This window comes from Pygocentrus nattereri, chromosome 13, assembly GCF_015220715.1.
Source record: "Pygocentrus nattereri isolate fPygNat1 chromosome 13, fPygNat1.pri, whole genome shotgun sequence".
NCBI classification, from domain to species: domain Eukaryota; kingdom Metazoa; phylum Chordata; class Actinopteri; order Characiformes; family Serrasalmidae; genus Pygocentrus; species Pygocentrus nattereri.
The window spans coordinates 27,931,988-27,951,589 of NC_051223.1; the positions used below are offsets into that span (position 1 = coordinate 27,931,988).

Genomic DNA, 19,602 nt, shown 5'->3' on the forward strand with positions numbered 1-19,602 from the left:
ACCCCCCAGCCCTTCCTCTGGCCTGCTGAAACATTCTGCAGGGAGGGAGGGAGAGTGGAGTATTATTTACAGCTGGCCTCAGCCCAGCCAAAAATTGGAATAAGCCAACACATCAGCATCTACCCAATACCTTTCTGGATCTCCCCTCGCCTGAAAGTACAGGATTTGCATGTTTAAACTGCAGCACCACGTCTGCACAGCAGTTCAGTGAGGGGTTTGATTGCTTGTCGATTGTGAAGTACGGATGCATTTTTTTTTTACCGTTACTCCACAAACGCATATATTACAAAGAATTATACTGTGTATTCCACTGCATCAGATATAGAGGGGTCCAAAAGTTAACTGGTGAGACCACTAGTGAAAATATCTCTATTTTCCATTAATTTCTAATTGCATTCATTTTAATATGAAGATTTTTATTTCAAACTCTATTATCAGCACAACCATTTGAATGAAAATTGTGAAATTTTACCATAAATGTCTGAATGTCTTTGCATTTATTACATCATTTTCTTGCTGTAATGATAGTATGCACTTAAGCTGGCATGGACTCCATAAAGTTTGTGCAAAAGCATTTGAGGAGCAGATCAAATCCACCTGAGAGTCGTCCGAACTCGAGCGTCAATGAAAAAAAAATAAGACTGAAATAAACATGACATTTGTATTAAGTACTTGATATTGGTCAGTTTCATAAATTTGCTTAAATTTGAATAGTGACCCAGAAATAGAGCAGAATCTATTTCTTCTTCATTTAGTTTGAAATATTAAAACAAAGAAAAGTTATAAGAAACAATGAAAAAATAATGTATTCTTAGACTTTTTGGACCTCACTGTGTGTCTTCAGCCTTCCGCACAATGACAGCTGGGATTGGCTCCAGCACCCCACCGCAACCCAGAAGGATAAACGGTTTAGATGATGTGTGTATTTGCTTGTGTCTTCACATACCCTGGAAGTATGAGCATATATACATATTCATCTTTTCTGGGTCCTTATTATACCTTACCTACCTGTTTTTACTTTACTCTATTTCAGGTTTTTTTTTTTACCTTGGTCATTAAGCCATGATTTTCTCCTGAATATTCAGCAACACTTGCAGACTTGTCTGGTCTGCTTAACGTTACCTTCTATTCATGTGTACACTCAAAGACAAATTCCTTGTATGTATAACATACTTTGTGAACTAAAACTGATGTGATTCTGATTTTGACACATAGATGTGAATGTCACTCTGTTTAAAAGGCTATTAGATCAGCACTTCACTCCCTTGGATACGCCTTGTGATGGATTACCAGGGCCAACGATCTAGACCTCGTTAATAATGAAGTATAAGGCATTTCTGAGAAGGCCCCATGCACGTCTTTGCTTCTTCGTGTATGTATGTGTGTGTGTGTGTGTGTGTGTGTGTGTGTGTGTGTGTGTGTGTGTGTGTATTGCGCGCACTGACCCAGCTCTGTTAAAAGACTGAGGGAAATGGATTGGAACAAACAGAGACAGCAGTCTAATGCAGTTAACCTGGAAACACCCTTCCCTGTGTGCCTACAGCATTACCATAAAGCTCTCTCTATCTCTCTCTCTCTCTCTCTCTCACTCCCTCTCTTTCTCTGTCTCCAGCTGCTGCCGCTCACCCTGCACAGCCCTCACACTCAACACCACACACATGCCCTCAATGCTTGTCTTCTGCGCTGAAGTATGCACCAAGTGACAATACAGTCAATTGTACAAACACATGCATGCTCCTGCACCATGTACAGTCATCCAGCAATCTCTGGGCCAGATGTCTGATTGAAGGTGCAGCAAAAAAAAAAATCTACCTTGATGTGAACAACCACATCAATTTAATGTTCGATTTACTGAGACTGCAGCTCATCACACGTGGTCACACCCTCTCACTGCTCATTCATGAGGGACAGGGTTTAAAAGAGGCATTGAAATTATCAATATGCTCATAGTAACCTTAATAAATGAAATTCTTTCCCACCAAAACACAACACAGGGGTGTTACTTCATTCTGGCCAGAGAGTTAAACAGTATTATTTTGGTGGCAAACATTTTCAGCATGTGTTTGAGGCTTGTGAAAACCTGTTTAACATTAAAGATTTCTGTGTAAACACACCATATTTTTCAGGAGTGGTATTTTATGAACCCGACCATTTATTCTCTTGTGTAGAGCTGATAGAAATGCAGCCTAATTTGAGTTATTCACTTGAATTAAATATAAGACCTGGATGGAAACCTGGCTATTGTTAAATGTTTCTCAACAACACATCCTTTGAAACACTAATGCAAATTCATATCTGGTTTTTAAAAAGGCAGAACTACTCAAACTTTAGTAAATAGAGTAGAATATGCAATTAGCCACATTTGCAATATTTCCACTCAGTTTTTGCAACATTCTCCCACATTCTGTTCTGACACTCCCTAAAACGCATATGCATAAGAAAGAGAAGTGCATATTATGGGCATTCTGGTCATTTAGACTTTATACCAGTTTCGTACATACTGCTGTATGCAAAACTTTGGCCGCCCCTGGCCAAATTACATATTTTTACCTAAAAAAAAATTAATTATAATAATAATAGAAAAAAAACAGAAAGTGTTCAAATTTAATTGCAGTCTAAATAAAAACCATGTACATTTTTGTCAGTTTTTATTTTAACATTATTTGACCACATCAGCTGTCCTTGAAAATTTTATGATCAATGGACCAATAGAAATGCTTCAAAATCACTTTCAAGACTTGACCTTAACTTGCTTTAAAAGTTAAGAATGTTTTTGCCTTCTCCTGTAAAGTTAATATTTTGGAAAGTTTTCTTTGAAAAGCAATTATTTGAATAAAAATATAATATCAATATTAATAAATGTGTTGCCTGTAGAGGACGCTAACTAATGTTTTAATGTAGAAAATGAAAATGCACGTTGACTTGGGGTGTTCAAACTTTTGCTGTAACCGTAATATGGAAGCAGAAAGTATATGATTTGCACCTCAAAAGGCTTCATACATCAGGCCCTCTTTGCCTCCTAAACACACTCCCCTCACACAAGCACATACACATGCTCATAGAGAGGTTGATATGGGCTGGGAATGGAATGTGTGTTTTGGATTAGGATGAATGTGTTATCTGTAGTGGGGGTGCTTTGCTGCCTCTGCTGCTCCTCCGAGATCTACTCGTTTCCACAGACATACATAAAGCAGCCGCTCCCATCTAGTCCCATCTCTACCCTTGTCTTTTAGATCAGACTGCTGTCTGTAAAGCTCTCGCAGCATTTCTGTGAAATTCCTGCTGAAGCATACTGGAGGGAAAAAGAATGTGTGTGTATATGTGTGTGTATGTTTCACACTGCTGGTCCTATAAAACATTAATTTCAGGAATCATGCCACACCTCCTTTTGACGTGACCAACTACTGAAGTCATCATAATGATACGAAAATATGACAGTTGTGTACATGTGGAGATTTCTGGCTTGTCCTCACAAGAAAAAAGCTGATTTTGTTTACCATAAATTTAAGCATGGGCGATATATATATATATATATATATATATACACACATACATACATACATACATACATACACACACTGCTCAAAAAATAAAGGGAACACTTAAACAACACAATATAACTCCAAGTAAAATCTAACTTCTGTGAAATCAAACTGTCCACTTAGGAAGCAACACTGATTGACAATCAATTTCACATGCTGTTGTGCAAATGGAATAGACAACAGGTGGAAATCATTGGCGATTAGCAAGACACACTCAATAAAGGAGTGGTTTTGCAGATGGGGACCACAGACCACTTCTCAGTACCTTTCTGCTTTCTGGCTGATGTTTTGGTCACTTTTGAATGTTGGTTGTGCTTTCACACTCGTGGTAGCATGAGACGGACTCTACAACCCACACAAGTGGCTCAGGTAGTGCAGCTCATCCAGGATGGCACATCAATGCGAGCTGTGGCAAGAAGGTTTGCTGTGTCTGTCAGCATAGTGTCCAGAGGCTGGAGGTGCTACCAGGAGACAGGCCAGTACACCAGGAGACGTGGAGGAGGCCGTAGGAGGGCAAAAACCCAGCAGCAGGACCGCTACCTCCGCCTTTGTGCAAGGAGGAACAGGAGGAGCACTGCCAGAGCCCTGCAAAATGACCTCCAGCAGGCCACAAACGTGCATGTGTCTGCACAAACGGTAAGAAACCGTCTCCATGAGGATGGTATGAGGGCCCGACGTCCACAGTTGGGCCCACACCGTGCAGGACGCTGGATTGGCAAGAACACCAGGATTGGCAAATTCGCCACTGGCACCCTGTGCTCTTCACAGATAAAAGCAGGTTCACACTATGCACGTGACAGAGTCTGGAGACGCCGTGGTTTGGCAGTGGGTCAGTAATGGTGTGGGGTGGCATTTCTTTGGAGGGCCACACAGCCCTCCATGTGCTCGCCAGAGGTAGTCTGACTGCCATTAGGTACCGAGATGAGATCCTCAGACCCCTTGTGAGACCATATGCTGGTGCGGTTGGCCCTGGGTTCCTCCTAATGCAGGACAATGCTAGACCTCATGTGGCTGGAGTGTGTCAGCAGTTCCTGCAAGATGAAGGCATTGAAGCTATGGACTGGCCCGCCCGTTCCCCAGACCTGAATCTGATCGAGCACATCTGGGACATCATGTCTCGCTCAATCCACCAATGCACCACAGACTGTCCAGGAGTTGGTGGATGCTTTAGTCCAGGTCTGGGAGGAGATCCCTCAGGAGACCATCCGCCACCTCCTCAGGAGCATGCCCAGGCGTTGTAGGGAGGTCATACAGGCACGTGGAGGCCACACACAATACTGAGCCTAAGGACATTACACATCAAAGTTGGATCAGCCTGTAGTGTGTTTTTCCACTTTAATTTTGTGTGTGATTCCAAATCCAAGCCTCCATTGGTTAATAAATTTGATTTCCATTGATGATTTTTGTGTGATTTTGTTGTCAGCACATTCAACTTTGTACAGAATAAAGTATTCAATGAGTATTTCATTCATTCAGATCTATGATGTGTTATTTGAGTGTTCCCTTTATTTTTTTGAGCAGTGTATGTATATATATTTTTTAATCTCGGTATTTTTCACAGGACATTATTGTATAATTATCTCAATCTGCAACAATAGGCTTCTCTAAGCATTTTGTGTTTATCGCCAGTACTTAAAGCTCAAAACAATTGCATGTTTCACCACAAAGAGGGCATAGATAGACTTGGTTAACTGGGTTTAGTGCAGCTCAGTATGTGAATCATTGAACAAAAATCACTGCATTCACAGTTTTAATACAGATGCTTATTGTGAATGGTGAAAATGTCTTTAAATATTGTAATATACTTTTGCCATATTATCCAACTAAGAAAACAAACACATATATTGACACCTTTATTAAAACAGTAGTCTGAGGACAGAAGTAGAATACACATCTGAGTACTCTTGTTAAATATTTAGTGCTGCATTGTGACGAAATTTACTTAAAACAAGGCTACGTCCCCACTAAAACCCACTCCAAGTTTCACTAGATTTTCTTTCGTGAGTAATGTTCCCTTTTACCCCGTGGAATGTGTTCTCATACGACACACATCTACATGCTTAATTTGGAGATTTTAGGAGGATCATTTTAGTTAACTCACGTTACATTTATCCGTTAACAACAGGCTCATTGTCTGTCAGACATTGCTGACGACAGCACTGTTGCACCCCTACTTTGAGCTTTGCCTTCATGAGGTATTGGATTTGTTTAAACATTTCACACAGCTTGTTCCCACACTAACACGTCTACATTCCCACCAGAATTTAGCCCAACATTTCTCATGATTGTACCCAGAGGTCCCTGTTATGAGATTACGTCCAACCTCATTATCGAGGTAAGGTTAAGTTTAAGTGTAGCATTATTCAGTTACACACTTATAAATGATGGTTCTTCAAGGGTTCTTTAGTAAAGAAAATGGTTCTATATAGAAACCTTTTGTAAAGGCTTCGATATAGCACAAAAATGTTCTTCTATTGTTACAGACTTGACATCATAGCAATAGAATAACCCTTTTTGGTGCTATATTGAACCATTTACAAAAAGATCTATAGAACCATATAAAACACACTCTCTGTCAATCTAAAGAACCCTTTCTTGATGTAAAGAAACATTTAATCATGCAAAGGGTTCTTTGAGTGTTCATGGTTCTATATAGAATAATTTTAAAGAACCCTTGAAGAACTATCATTTTTAGGAGTGTAGAATATTGCGTGGGCCAATGGAAGTCCTTGCAAACATAGTAAAACTAACATCTCTGTCTGTGTATGCATGTGTCTGGCTTTCTGTGTGCATGCTGATCTATTCTATCCATCTCTGTCTGGTTCTTTAATTCCCATTGGAGAAAGTCATCCATTTGTTTGTAAATGTGTCTGTTTGCCCGTATGCACTCATGTGGACCTGCCATTTTGGTGTTAAGCAGTAAATGGGTCAATTTGGAGCTGAATGTTTGATTACCGACAGCGCCCGGTTCCTTACATAAGACAGCACAAGAGCAAGTGAATGTAAGGCAGCTATATTTACATCCAAGCTAATGCAAACAGGGAAAGAAAATAGTGAAGGCAGAAGACAGCTAGCAGTGGAAGAAAGATGGTGGTGGAGGGGAGGGGGATTCTGTGCTGTTATCCAAAGAGAATAATTCATGCCTGTATTTATTCATCCAATGCAGATTAAATGAAGCTTGCTGCGCACTCCAACACACACAGACGTGCACAGACACACTGTGCTGAGGCAGAGTCACTCCCTCATCTGAAACTCTTCTTTTGCCTTTTCTGTTGCCTCCTATGGAGGCTGAATGAGGCTCAAGGCAGATGCCACGGCATGATGCTCCTGGCTTCCCGCACCTGGGATTACACACGCTCTGCATGTGCTAACACCTCCACAAACTGTTCGAGCTGCTAGAAAGCTAACAATGCTACACGCGCACCCGAAGGGAAGGGATCAGCTGCGACCAGCCTGCTTCAACTGTGCTGTCTTCACTGACTGATAGCTTATGACATGTAAGACTGTGGGTGTGTGTCACTATGTGCATGTTGTATGCTATGATGATTGGTATATGATGATTAAGCTGATCAAAATCAATATTTGTTCTTCCTTCCAGAAATCCACAATAGAACACAGTGATTTAAAACTGCAGAGCAGGGGTGTAAATCTTTACCTCATCATGATCCAATCATGATTCTTTAGGAAACAATTCCACGAATCATAGAGTCTCTTGACTGATTCAGTTATATTGGTATTCAGCATCATTTGGTATTCAGCATTATTTTAAGACATACAGTACTGTGCAAAATTCAGAGACAAAATTTCTTGTTAAAACAGGCATTAAGTACAAGTTAATCATATTTCAGAGTCGGGGGGGAAAGAAAGAGAAAATATTTAACGGCGAAGTATACAGACTAACTAACTATTTGAATAACTACAAAACCATATGAACTAAATACAATATCACAATTTTCAGCATTTAATGTGTCCATCTTTTGCCTTTATTACAGCTTTCATTCTTTTTGGAAAGTCTGCTTTCATCTTTTCAAAGGAACCTGCAAGGATGTTTTTCAACACCACCAAAGTTCAGTCTTAGAAGCTGGTTGCATTTTCTGTATTTCACTATCCAATTCAATGATGCTGAGCTCTGAGCCCTGGGGCAGTCAGTTTATTGTTCTGAGAACACCAGCAGCTTCTTTGTTTGATTTTCTTGAACTTCTTTCTTTCTTTCCAGTAATTCCTTTCTATTTTCCAACTATTTTCCTTTGCCCTTACTTATGCAAGTGCTTCATCTTATATCTAATATCTCCTCAAATACATCTCCTGAAAAATGAATAACATACTTTTTTACATTTTGACTTCTTAAACAAACGAATGGCGGTCTAGTTACAGTGGGATCTCAATTGTGATACAGCAAAAATGAAGTGACTGAATATGTGCCATTATATGTTAATGTTAATAAATTGATATTTGCATGATATGCACAACTTACTGTGTAATGATGCACATATTTTCAGTTTCAGTTAGATTTTCAATTCTGGGATTTAATTACATTTTCAATATTTTGTGTATTAAACATGTCTTGATTGGCTCAGATATACAACATTATCAAAACAGAACTTTTTCAATGACTGCTGTGCCTCTCTCTAACAAAATAGACCCCAAAATCACAACCCCTAGAACTTAATATAAGTTTATAAAAAGCCATTTATAAGTCATTTAAGTGTGCATAACACAGGCCCCGCCCATCACCATCCATTTTACTCTAATGCACTTAGACGGCATGTTCTCATAGTTGGCATTGGTGACAAATGAGAGAGACTAGGCTTGGAAGCAAGAGAGGGCATTACAATTTTACAACTGCCAACAACCTGTTTCAAATTTGAAATACCTTTTAAAATTTTTACCATTTTACATATTATTCCATTTGATTCTAACTAATAGCATTCTAAGATGTTGAACCACCACCTTCAGATCAATGGCACACATCAAATACCACGTAACAAATCTAGCCTGAAATAGCACACACTCACATTATATGATGTTAGCTGTGCATTTATTCCTGTAAGGTAGAAGAATTTGAGTAGTTTGAGCATGATCAAGATTTTAGATGATCATTTTATGTAAAGTACTTCTGTTAAAAATAGCCCATTTTAAAGCTCAGTAGCTTTTATAAATATCAGATTGGTATCGGAAAAGAAAAGGTGGCACTGTGCCATCTCTATTTATGATGAATTGATCTGAAGGTGGTGGTTTAACCACTGGTGTAAAAATGCATCAGTGCATTTTTACACCACTACTGTGGATCAAAGAACTCGTGAGTATCATGCAGACCAAAAGAAAGAGAACATATGGGAAAGAAAGCGATGAGAAGTCCTAAATCTTCTGGATTTTGACCTTGAACCTGCCCTGCCTTCCATTGAAGATGTCACCATGCCATTCTCCTCTCAGCTTCTCCAAGGTGGGAGTTTTCCTGAATTGAAAGCAGCATGCAATCACTACAGCTGTTACACACATCTGGGGCTCTTTGAAACTCAGTGACAGACGGGGCTGCTCAGAACCCAGTGTAACGGTAGAGCATAGGGTAATACAGAGAGAGTGAGAAAGAGAGAATTATGAGGCAGACCTGTGAATGGGAACAGGATGAGCTTCTGTAAAGAAGTGTCTCTGAAAATGGGGAGAGGTGGGGTGAAACAAAGACAGAGAGAAAGAGAGAGAATTCGCCTGCCTCTTTTATCCTCTCTCTCCCAGATTGCTGCTAGAGCACTCCACATGTCAGAACCAATCAGACAGAGTGTATGAAGTCATTCAACTGACGCGCATCTGCCAATGAGCTGAGAGACGCTCTGCTCCGAGCCATGAAGGAAACTACAGACGAGAGATGACATTTCTAACAAGATATCCCAGCCAGCTGGACTATTACTGGTACCTGCCTGTGGCTACCTTAGCTAACTATCTGCCTATTTTTTTCCTCCCCACAATGTATTCATAGTCCTGTTCAGTCTGTACTATGCAGCATTGCAGACTTAGTGTCAGATATGGTCAGCTATGTGTGATGATTCTATGGCTGTGGGGAATATGGAGTGCAGCGGACAGCACAGTCCATGCACAGTCCATCCATCCATCACCACCTAAACCCAGACACCATGCCCACGAGCTGTGAGACACACACACCCATAAAGAAAACCAGAGATAGAGACACTTAGACAAGTGCACAAATAGGGCTCCGCAGCACTGATATTCAGTGTTAATCAAAATAAATGGATTTCTACATTTGAAAGCATGCTCAAACTGTGAAAAAATGAGTGCACGCTTTATTTAATATCATTATGATTTAGACTTATAATGAATTCAATTGATACAACTCAACATTGTAAAATTCATAATATTCAATGCTATTTCAGCTTTTAATAATAATGTTACTGGTATAAAGTTTATGAATCAAGGTTAGTGGTAGTGGAATGTCTTAAATACCTGACTGCTTGTTTTGATTGGACTGTTTTTCCTTTTCTCTCTTATTACAATTACACCAAAGGAAACGTTGTATTCTAAACATTAGGCAGAAGTTTACAAACATGAAATTTACTATATATTTAGTTTCAATGTATTTCAAAATGGTCTTAAAAACAAAGAACTACTCAGCACATAACACACATTTCAGTTAAGTATGTTTTGATATTTATCAATACCAGTATCCACAAGGCTTAAGGGAAAGATGATCACTCAACTGCTGGCAAGAAAATCATCATCAGCAAACACTAATGTAGTAATGTAGGGCTGCAGGCTTACCTTTTAAGAGACAGCACTTGTGCAGATGTATACATTTGAAAACATGTTTTAAAACATGTTTGAAAACGTGTGCTGAAAAAATAGCCAAGGGAAATCAGGAGGTTTTCGTGCAGTATGACTTAAGAAAGCTACCCACTCAGATGAGCTAATGAGCAAATAGAGCTAACTAGTACCATTCCAGATGCTGCGGGAGACACATTGCCTTCATAAAAGTGGTCTCTTCTCCACAGGGAACCATGTAGCGACATGCTAGTTTGTAACAGGAATATGTGGTCGCTGTCCAAAACAAAGAAGTATTGTTATGTGACACAAATATGGTATACTGTCCAGCACTATACACACTCGGCTCATCCAGGAAGTGGTGTAGTAGAACACTGATACCAGACAATGCAAAAATGTAATAATATGCATATCTGTGGGCAAAATCAGTTACATTTATTATGCCATCTGATGCAACAGCACTGTACACAAAGGTCACAACCAACTTCACCCTCATCAGCACATTCATTGTTTTCCACCACACTCACAGCTCGAGGCCAATCGTCACCCCAGCTTATGTTTTCCCACCAATCCTTGGGTGTGGTACAGCACAATTTCAAATCTGTGATCATTTTCTTAGCCATACCTACAGGACAAGAATACCCATACTGTTACATTTCTTGTTGGGCTACCAGGCCTGCCAAAGCAATAATGTGTGGAAATTGTGCAGAATAAATCAACACATTCCACCCATTTACATTTTAGAGGGGCTCACTGATTGGTGTTCAGGGAGCTCACGGATAGGTGGCACAGATAGAAAGAGGGAAAAAAAAATCTGAGCCAGCAAAAACCTCAGAAAACAGCATGACAGTGGCTTAATAATGGATAAGAGCACTACATAACTTGTTCTGATTTCAGCTTTCAAAATGTCATAACACACAATGTAATGCAAATAAATGACACAAAAATGTGAAATATTAAGACACTATTTTTTCACAGCAAAACTATACACACCAGACACTACATGATTTTTTTTATTCTGCCATGTTCTCACTAAGATAAAAAAACGGGCAGAATACCTATAAAAAAATCCATTAAAAACCAAGCAAACTGAGACCCTGCAAGTTGCATTTGAGCTACATTTGTAGATTCTTATTCTTGAGACATTTAAGAATAAGTTTTAGGTGCTGGGACACAATTCTCTAGTGATCTTGGTTGTAGCAAAGCTAGCCAGGTAGTTTTAGTTAGTCAGAATAAAACATGTTCTGTGGTGAGCAGAGCTGATATCATGCTAGCTAAGCCAATGCTAACAAGCTCCTCTCTCCTTGTTATCAGCACTGATTAACATTTATCATTCATTAGATAAATTTGACATTTGTTGAATGATTTCTTGGACATCACGGACTGTGTTTGCTTATGATGACCACATACTATTAATTTTTATTTATTTCTATCTTGAAATGACATAGGACAAGGGGCGCTGCATTATCTTAAAAAGGGTATACTGCTAAACCCAAGCAAAATTTAACTTAAATGTCTTTCGTTTTTGTTAGGTTTTTTTTTTTTTTTTTTTTTTACTGTTACCACTAGATTCATGTGAAAAATCATATGACCACACAAAATCCAGAGATGTCCGGCTACTCTGTCTGTTCTGTTATGCAATGGGAAATGGACATGGGTACTTGAGCAGAGTATGGATAGTTCTGGGTTCAGAACAGCGATCATATTCAGGAAAAACACTGCACCATAATACTTAATGTAAAAATGACATAATTCAGAATATTGAATTAGGACCCCACTATTGTGAATTGAAGTCGACTCGTGAGCTGATTGTATTATTACAGCCCTAGTAGAAACTGATTTTAGTACCGCAGTTTGCATTCCTTATGTGAGTTAGTATTCCAAACTTACAGTGCTGTAAACTGGTGTTTGATACCACAATAGAGGCTTTCAAGCAACACAGTGGTACTGTTTTGGCAACCTGGCTGGAGCTTTAACGTACAAACTAGTCAAAAAGTAGAATTAAAGAGCAAGTGCAATACCAAAGTAGACGACTTGCTGCATTAGCTTTACAACAAGATGGCAAATTATACATTGCTTCAAACATGGCTCTGGACAACATACCTGCTCTCCATGCTGCTTTTGATGGTTCAAAGAGATAAAAAAAAAAATTGGCAACTAAAATATAAACTTGGACGTTCTCAGCTAAACAAGTCAAAGCACCATTGTGTGAGATATTTGTCCAGTGCCCTGGTGTGTGCAACACGATGCAGTAGAGGAGAGCAGTTCAAAGTGGGCCGGCAGGGAAGTAGGTGTGTGGGTGAAGCCTCCCAGAGCTGATAGAGCGGCGTACACTACCAAAGCCAAATGCTGCAGCTGCTTTGATCTCTCCTCAAGTAGTACGTGTGTGTATCAGGTTCACTCACTACACACTTAGCCTACATCTTGGAGCACGACTGGGAAAAAAAACTGATGGTAATTAGCAAAGAGGTGAACTCCAATGAAAACTTTCCTTTGTTCTCTTTCTATCAGCTTTAGTTTAGTCAGGGCTGCAGACCCACCCTCTCGCTCGTAATCTAAATGAAGCCTCTGATCATCTGATCAATCACAGTCTCTGAATAGTTTTTAACTGAACCCAGCTGTGAGGGGGGGTGAGAGCAGGGAGTAGCTTTTGGGTTTCAAATTGCTTTGAAAGAAAAACCCAGCATTTGGCCCTTCCTGACCCCTCTCCACATCTGGCCCACTCCCCACATTTTCATTCCTTCAACTCGAGCACTCTTTAAAGTGCTCTCTGAATGAAAAACAGCAGCCATGTCAGATCCGGCTCTCCACTTTGCCCAAGAGAGTGGGCTCGGTCTCTGAGCTCCTCTTATACGCTCATAGAGCAGAATAGCAGAACTGTTTCCATTCCAACAGCTCATGACTCCTAGGCCTACTCATTAGTGTGTCAGACCCATAGAGATTCATTTTCTATGAAGCAGACCACCTTCCAAGAAGAAGAAGAAGAAAAAAAAACTTCCTCTCAAACCCCGAGAGCAGACACAGCGTATACTGCTGATTAATGCATAGAGCGGCTGAACTCCTCCAGATCCTCATTTCAGATCATATGGTTGCACTTTTGTTGTTAATTCAGTGAGAAGCACTGAGGCAACTTCCCTGATTTACACACTGTGACCACAGTCAAGCAAATCAGCCTTGTTTTTCCAGGTCCATTTTTTAAACCCGACTGAATTTGCTTAGTTACCCAAACCGTAGGACTGTGACTGTGGGCTGAAATGGACCCAAATCATAACATTTGAAAGAAAGGTTGACTTGTAATGAGCTTGTTGAAAAGCTTTTGGCCAGTGCTGCTCAAAAATGGTACAGTACTGTGCCTATATTGCTGCACAGTGCGACTGAGATGTGTCATGTAATATAATGAGACATGTTTAAATGGCTCATATCATGAAAAAAAAACTAACTGTCCTTGACAATCATACATTTTACATATTTATATGATCATACATTTAACATAAGATACGTTTTATAAAGTAAAAGTTCGATAGAGCATGTAAATATTGCTAAAGTTTCAAAATGTATAGTTTACGTTTTTGTGTCACAAACACATTTACACATATTCGCCCATTCAGCTTACAGCAGTTAATGTTGGAGTTCTAAGAAGTGCTTCAGTCTGGATTCCTTTTTACAGGTCAGTCAATCAGAATAGAGATCATTAATATCTCAGTCTTAAAGCCACAGTAATAAAAACAACCTATTAAATAAAGGGAGGTATAAATAGAGGTTGGGAAATTGTCAAGTTAAAACGAATTAGGGCTATTTTAGTGCATAAACAGATGCAAATAGGATAAGAGGACCTTGCAGGAAAAATAGTAAAAGAAGAAAAAATAGCAGAATACAGGTTCTATAAAGACTGCCCTGCATTTTATTGCAAGATCACTTGGAACACCTTGATTCACCCAAAATACAGAATGCCACCTGGCATATCTGAGGTTGGTCATTGGGGGTTTATTGGAGTTCATTTACATATTGCAACCTTCTGCATTATCAGCATCAACAATATTGGCAATACTGCAGTGACAATATACTGAACAGCTCTACTGTGTAAATGAAACCCATTACGCTGGACAACAGTCACCTGTTGAGTGACTCAGACACTGAGCCATTTTGCCGAAGCAGAGTCTGCCATGTCCCCCCATTGATGAATACAGGCACACAGGTCACCATGTATTGGTGTCATTGATACAGCTGCTGTCAGTTCCAATAAAATATATCACAGACAGAGAAAGACAGACAGAAAGCAGGATTTGGTCCCTACCTGACCTGCAGTGTCATACAGCCCAAGGAGATACTGCTTTCCTCCCACTGTCACACTCACTGCAAAATCAAATTAGGAAAAAGGTTACTTTACAGCAGCATCTAACACTCAAACGTAGCAACATGATGAAATAATTCAGTCGCATATGGGCGAACGAGGTGAAAACCGGCAGGATGTGTGGTTTCTGGACTAAAAAAGTGTGAGTGGCTGATGGGGGTGGGGGGAGAAAATGGCAAAACACACCAACTGCTTTCCTTCCTTGAAGCCCACAGGTGGTTTTGATCAGAGGCAGCAGCAGACAAAAGCCACAGTGCCACTTCAGACCAGTTTCTTCACCCTTTTTGACCACTGGTATGACAGTGCAGACTCTTGCTGATACAAGAGCCCTGAGGCTATCACTATCACGTTGAACAGATGACCATGAAAGCTCTGTGTTTATTTACCTGCGTAATGGTCGAAGACAGTGGGCACATATTCCTCAGGGAAGGCGTCGTTGGCGTAGCTCATCAACAGGCAAGTTTTACCAACGGCGCCGTCGCCGACCACCACGCACTTCAACATGATCGTGCCGGTTCCGTTTGCCATGACACACGCGAAATTATCATCATCATCTTCTTCATCATCATCATCATCCTCCCCCTCCTCTTCCTCTTCAGGCGTCACCAGCGCCCCGCTCTGTCTGCTACTCGCAGAGAGAAAAGAAAGGCTGAAGCACCGTTTCTCCTCCCCGCTTCCCAAATTTGGTGTTCAGTTTTTTTTTCCCTTCTCTCTCTCTCTCTCTCTCTCTCTCTCTCTCTCACACACACACACACACACCGCCCCCCACCCCCCGCACCCACAGTCGCGCGCGTGCGTCCGTCTTTCCTCCTCGACGAACTCGGCGAACTCTGAACACCTCAGCTACCCACACACCTTCTATAAACCCACAGACATCAGCCCTGCCCTGTGAAAGCAGCCCCTCAGCGCCCCTCTCCACGACCCCACTTTCCCCACTTTCTGAACGCTCCTCACCTCCTGTGACTCGCGAGCCTGCACGAGAGGACTCCCGACATGGGCGGGGTCACAGCTCCGGAGGAAGGGACCGAGGCAAAAGTTCATGAGGAGATGTAGTGTGTTGAAAATATAGTCCCTATATGTCTCACACACATACACACACAAATAATTCTCTGCATACTTTGTTAGCCCCATTTTATCCTGTTCTTCAATAGTCAGGACCCCCACCGGACCACCACAGAGCAACAGAGCATGTACTATTTGGGTGGTGGATTGATCTTAGCACTGGAATATCACTGATATGGAGGTGGTGCATTAGTGTGTGTTGCGCTGGTCTCAGTGGATCAGACACAGCAGTGCTGCTGGAGTTTTTAAACACGGTGTCCACTCACTGTCCACTCATCAGACACTCCTACCTTGTCAGCCCACCTTGTAGATGTGAAGTCAGAGACGAAGGCTCATCTGCTGCCGCACAGTTTGTGTTGGTCATCCTCTAGTCCTTAATCAGTGGTCGCAGGATGCTGCCCACAGGACGCTGTTGGCTGGATATTTTTGGTTGTTAGACTGTTCTCAGTCCAACAGTGACACTGAAGTGTTTAAAAACTCCAGCAGCTCCAGCAACTTATCCACTCATACCAGCACTCTCACTTTCACTCTCTCTCACACACACACACACACACACACACAAAATATAGTATACATTATATTGCTAAAAATATTCGTCTGTCTGCCTTCACACACGTATGAAATTGGGTGACATCACATTCTTAGTCCATAGGGTTTAATATGATGTCGGCCCACCCTTTGCAGCCATAACAGCTTCAACTCTTCTGGGAAAGCTTTCCACAAGGCTTAGGAATGTGTTTATGAGAATTTTTGACCGTTCTTTCAGAAGCACATTTGTGAGTTAAGACACTGATGTTGGATGAGAAGGCCTGGCTTGCAGTCTCCACTCTAATTAATTCCAAAGGTGTTCTATTGGGCTGAGGTCAGGACTCTGTGGAGGCCAGTCAAGTTCTTCCACACCAAACTCGCTCATCCATGTATTTGTGGACCTTGCTTTGTGCACTGGTGCACAGCCATTTTGGAGCAGCAAGGGACCATCCCTTGTTCCCACAAAGCTGGGAATATGAAATTGTCCAAAATCTCTTGGTCTGCTGAAGCATTGAGAGTTCCTTCACTGCAACTAAGGGGCCAAGCCCAACTCCTGAAAAACAACCACACACTATAATATATCCTCCACCAAACTTTATACTTGGCGCAGTCAGACAAGTACCGTTCTATTGGCAACCACCAAACCCAGACTCATCCATCGGATTGCCAGATGGAGAAGCGTGATTCGTCACTCCAGAGAACATGTCTTCACTGCTCTAGAGTCCAGTGGTGGCGTTTTACAACACTGCAATCGACGCTTTGCATTGCGCTTGGTGATGTAAGGCTTGGAATATTTAGTAGTGAGGAAACGTCATGACTGGACTTGTAGCGCAGGTGGCATCCTATCACAGTACCATGCTGGAATTCACTGAGATCCTGAGAGCGACCCATTCTTTCGCAAATGTTTGTAGAAGCAGTCTGCATGCCTAGGTGCTTAGTTTTATACACCTGTGGCCATGGAAGTGATTGGAACACCTGAATTCAGTGATTTGGATGGGTGAGTGAATACTTTTATGTGTGTGTGTGTGTGTGTGTATATTATATATATATATATATATATATATATATATATATATATATATATATATATATATATATATATATAATGTGTGTGTGTGTGTGTGTGTGTTGTAGACATCATGACTCCTGGTTGCCATCACCAGCACTGTAAAGAAATCAGTGTCAGTAAGTTTCTCTACAGTGCATCATGTCTCATCAAACAATGATTAATAACTTTCTTTTCATTGCAAAGACTAAAATATACAGAAAAGTATTCAGTCTATATTTCCAGCTATCAATAGACAGTAACATTTTGGTTCAACTAACTTTTAATGCATAAAGAGCTTCATCGATCCTTGCACATTGTCTTTGACTTATCTACTTCAAGTGCCATTAATAGTGCACCATATTCTAAAAGTGGATTAAAATAGGGGTGACATAAAAAATAATGGGCTTATATCGTATAGCCAGGCTCCGTAGCAGAATTAATGGGGTGTATGTGGTGTGGTGGAAACGTATGCTGTTAAAAGCTGAAAGGCATGTTTTTTTCATCCCACAATGAAATTTGTAGATGAGCCCTAACACCTGATGGCAGTCCAATCAGCTGGAAGCGGGTGGGCTGGTAGGGATGCGCTGCTGTATCACTTTTGACAGCTACTGCAGGAGTCACGTGACCAAACAATGACCTCATACCTTCTGAGTGTGCGTGTGTGTGTGTGTGTGTGTGTGTGTGTGTGTGTGTGTGTGTGTGTGTGCGTGTGTGAGCGCGAGCGCGCGCAGGCGTAAAGGTCTCTGCTGCAGACGCGCCCATACGTTTCATTTGGACATGGACGTCGATGACATTGAAGCTCTTCACTCAGGCTCAAGTTATTTGTGGCCTCATGTAGCATCTTTAAAAACCTGCGGACAGCCGTTCAGAGAAGCTTGTTCAGTGAAATTCTGGTATTTGACTCTCGTTCGTTACTGTCTATTTGAACTTCATTGTAGGCTACTGGTAAGCTACGTGTTGCACGTCATTCACTTATGGTTATTCTGAGCACTGAGCTTCTACATTAATAATCCAATCCAAATCAATAAACCAGGTCATTGATTCCAGCAGTGTCTGCTCACATGACACTGATTCGTGTCTTCTTTGCTTGCGGTTGAAACTCCTGTCTGATTTACTCTTTTCTGAATAAATTGCTTCCTTCACTGGCTAAATAGATCTGGATGATTATGAGCTCTTTAATGGCTGAGCACATTATCTTAACAGTGGGCTCCAATAGAGCATTCCCCTTCCTTGTTTGCTATCACGTTTGACAACAATGCAGTAGTTCCCTGAGCATGTGACCATGCATGTATATATATTCTAGACCACAGGTTTCTTTGAGACTGCACCTCAGATGGACATGCCCAACTGTAAAGGGATTTTCTTCCTAGCTGAGCTGAGCTCACTGTGCCACAGCAGCATTACTGCCCTCTCTGCTGGATTTTATGAGAATTTGAACGATGACTGTGTCCAGATTGAGGATATTGGCAGTCTTGGTAGTGTCAGTCTTATCTGATTTCAATAAGCTGCTGTTTGAGGATTAAGGGAGGGACTTTGGAGATGTAGAGGGAGGCAGAATCAGCTGACTGGTATTATATTAGTGGATCAGTGAGTAAATACCCACTCAGCTGCTGCACTGCTTGTACCTAAAATGCAGTAAATAGGCCTACAGTACTGTGATTTTCATGAGATGTGACTTTGTTGTCAGAAATACCTTTCACACCCTAATTATTTTCACAAATACAGAAAGGTGCCTCTATTTATGAACTAATTCAGCTGAGTTTGCTGCTTTTTATGTTTATGAAATTCTTTTTAATCAACTTATCTACAAAGATTCAACCCAAAATGCATAGTTTATTTAAGGTCTGAGGTAAACCTGAAGGAAAGTCTTTAAAATTGTATTATGCCTCCCTCTAGTGACAGTAAAGAGTTATAACTCATCTCTATGATCACCACGATCATCTTGCTTTTTACTTTGTTCATTCAACTTTTTATCCCGCTTTAACCTTCTACTGATGTAGGATTGCAGAGTGAGATGAATCACAGCACATTTAATGTCAACATTTAATGTCATCAAACTTCCATGGCCATGTCCTTCAAAAAATATTGAAAGATGGAAGTGTGTCTCATGTTTAGATTGGGGCTGTAGACCATCTTTGCTGAGTTCAAGACTATGTCCAAAACTATGAATACTCAAGACTGAGTAAAAACCATTTTAAAGGAGGGCAAGACTGAGTAAAGACCAAATAAGAAGACTGAAATAAAATGAAAACACATCAAGTATTAACTAGAATTCAAATCATACCATTTTTTCAGTTTAC

At 40.7% G+C, this 19,602-nt stretch overlaps 1 protein-coding gene across 2 annotated transcripts in view; it reads right to left on the reverse strand.

The window, feature by feature from the left end:
* rhoq (ras homolog family member Q) overlaps nucleotides 1–15,685 on the reverse strand; it is a 26,688-nt gene extending 11,003 nt beyond the window's left edge. Inside the window, exons 1-3 of one of the 2 annotated variants that reach the window (XM_017703134.2) lie at nucleotides 15,619–15,685; nucleotides 15,051–15,289; nucleotides 14,608–14,666 (exon numbers count right to left, since the gene is read on the reverse strand). In XM_017703134.2, coding sequence (XP_017558623.1) covers nucleotides 14,608–14,666; nucleotides 15,051–15,289; nucleotides 15,619–15,659 — 339 coding nt within the window. In that variant the 5' untranslated portion in view covers nucleotides 15,660–15,685. Of the gene's footprint in view, nucleotides 1–14,607; nucleotides 14,667–15,050; nucleotides 15,290–15,446; nucleotides 15,524–15,618 lie in introns of those variants that run through there. The other variant, XM_017703152.2, reaches the window with a different exon arrangement.
* Nucleotides 15,686–19,602: the final 3,917 nt, after the last annotated feature.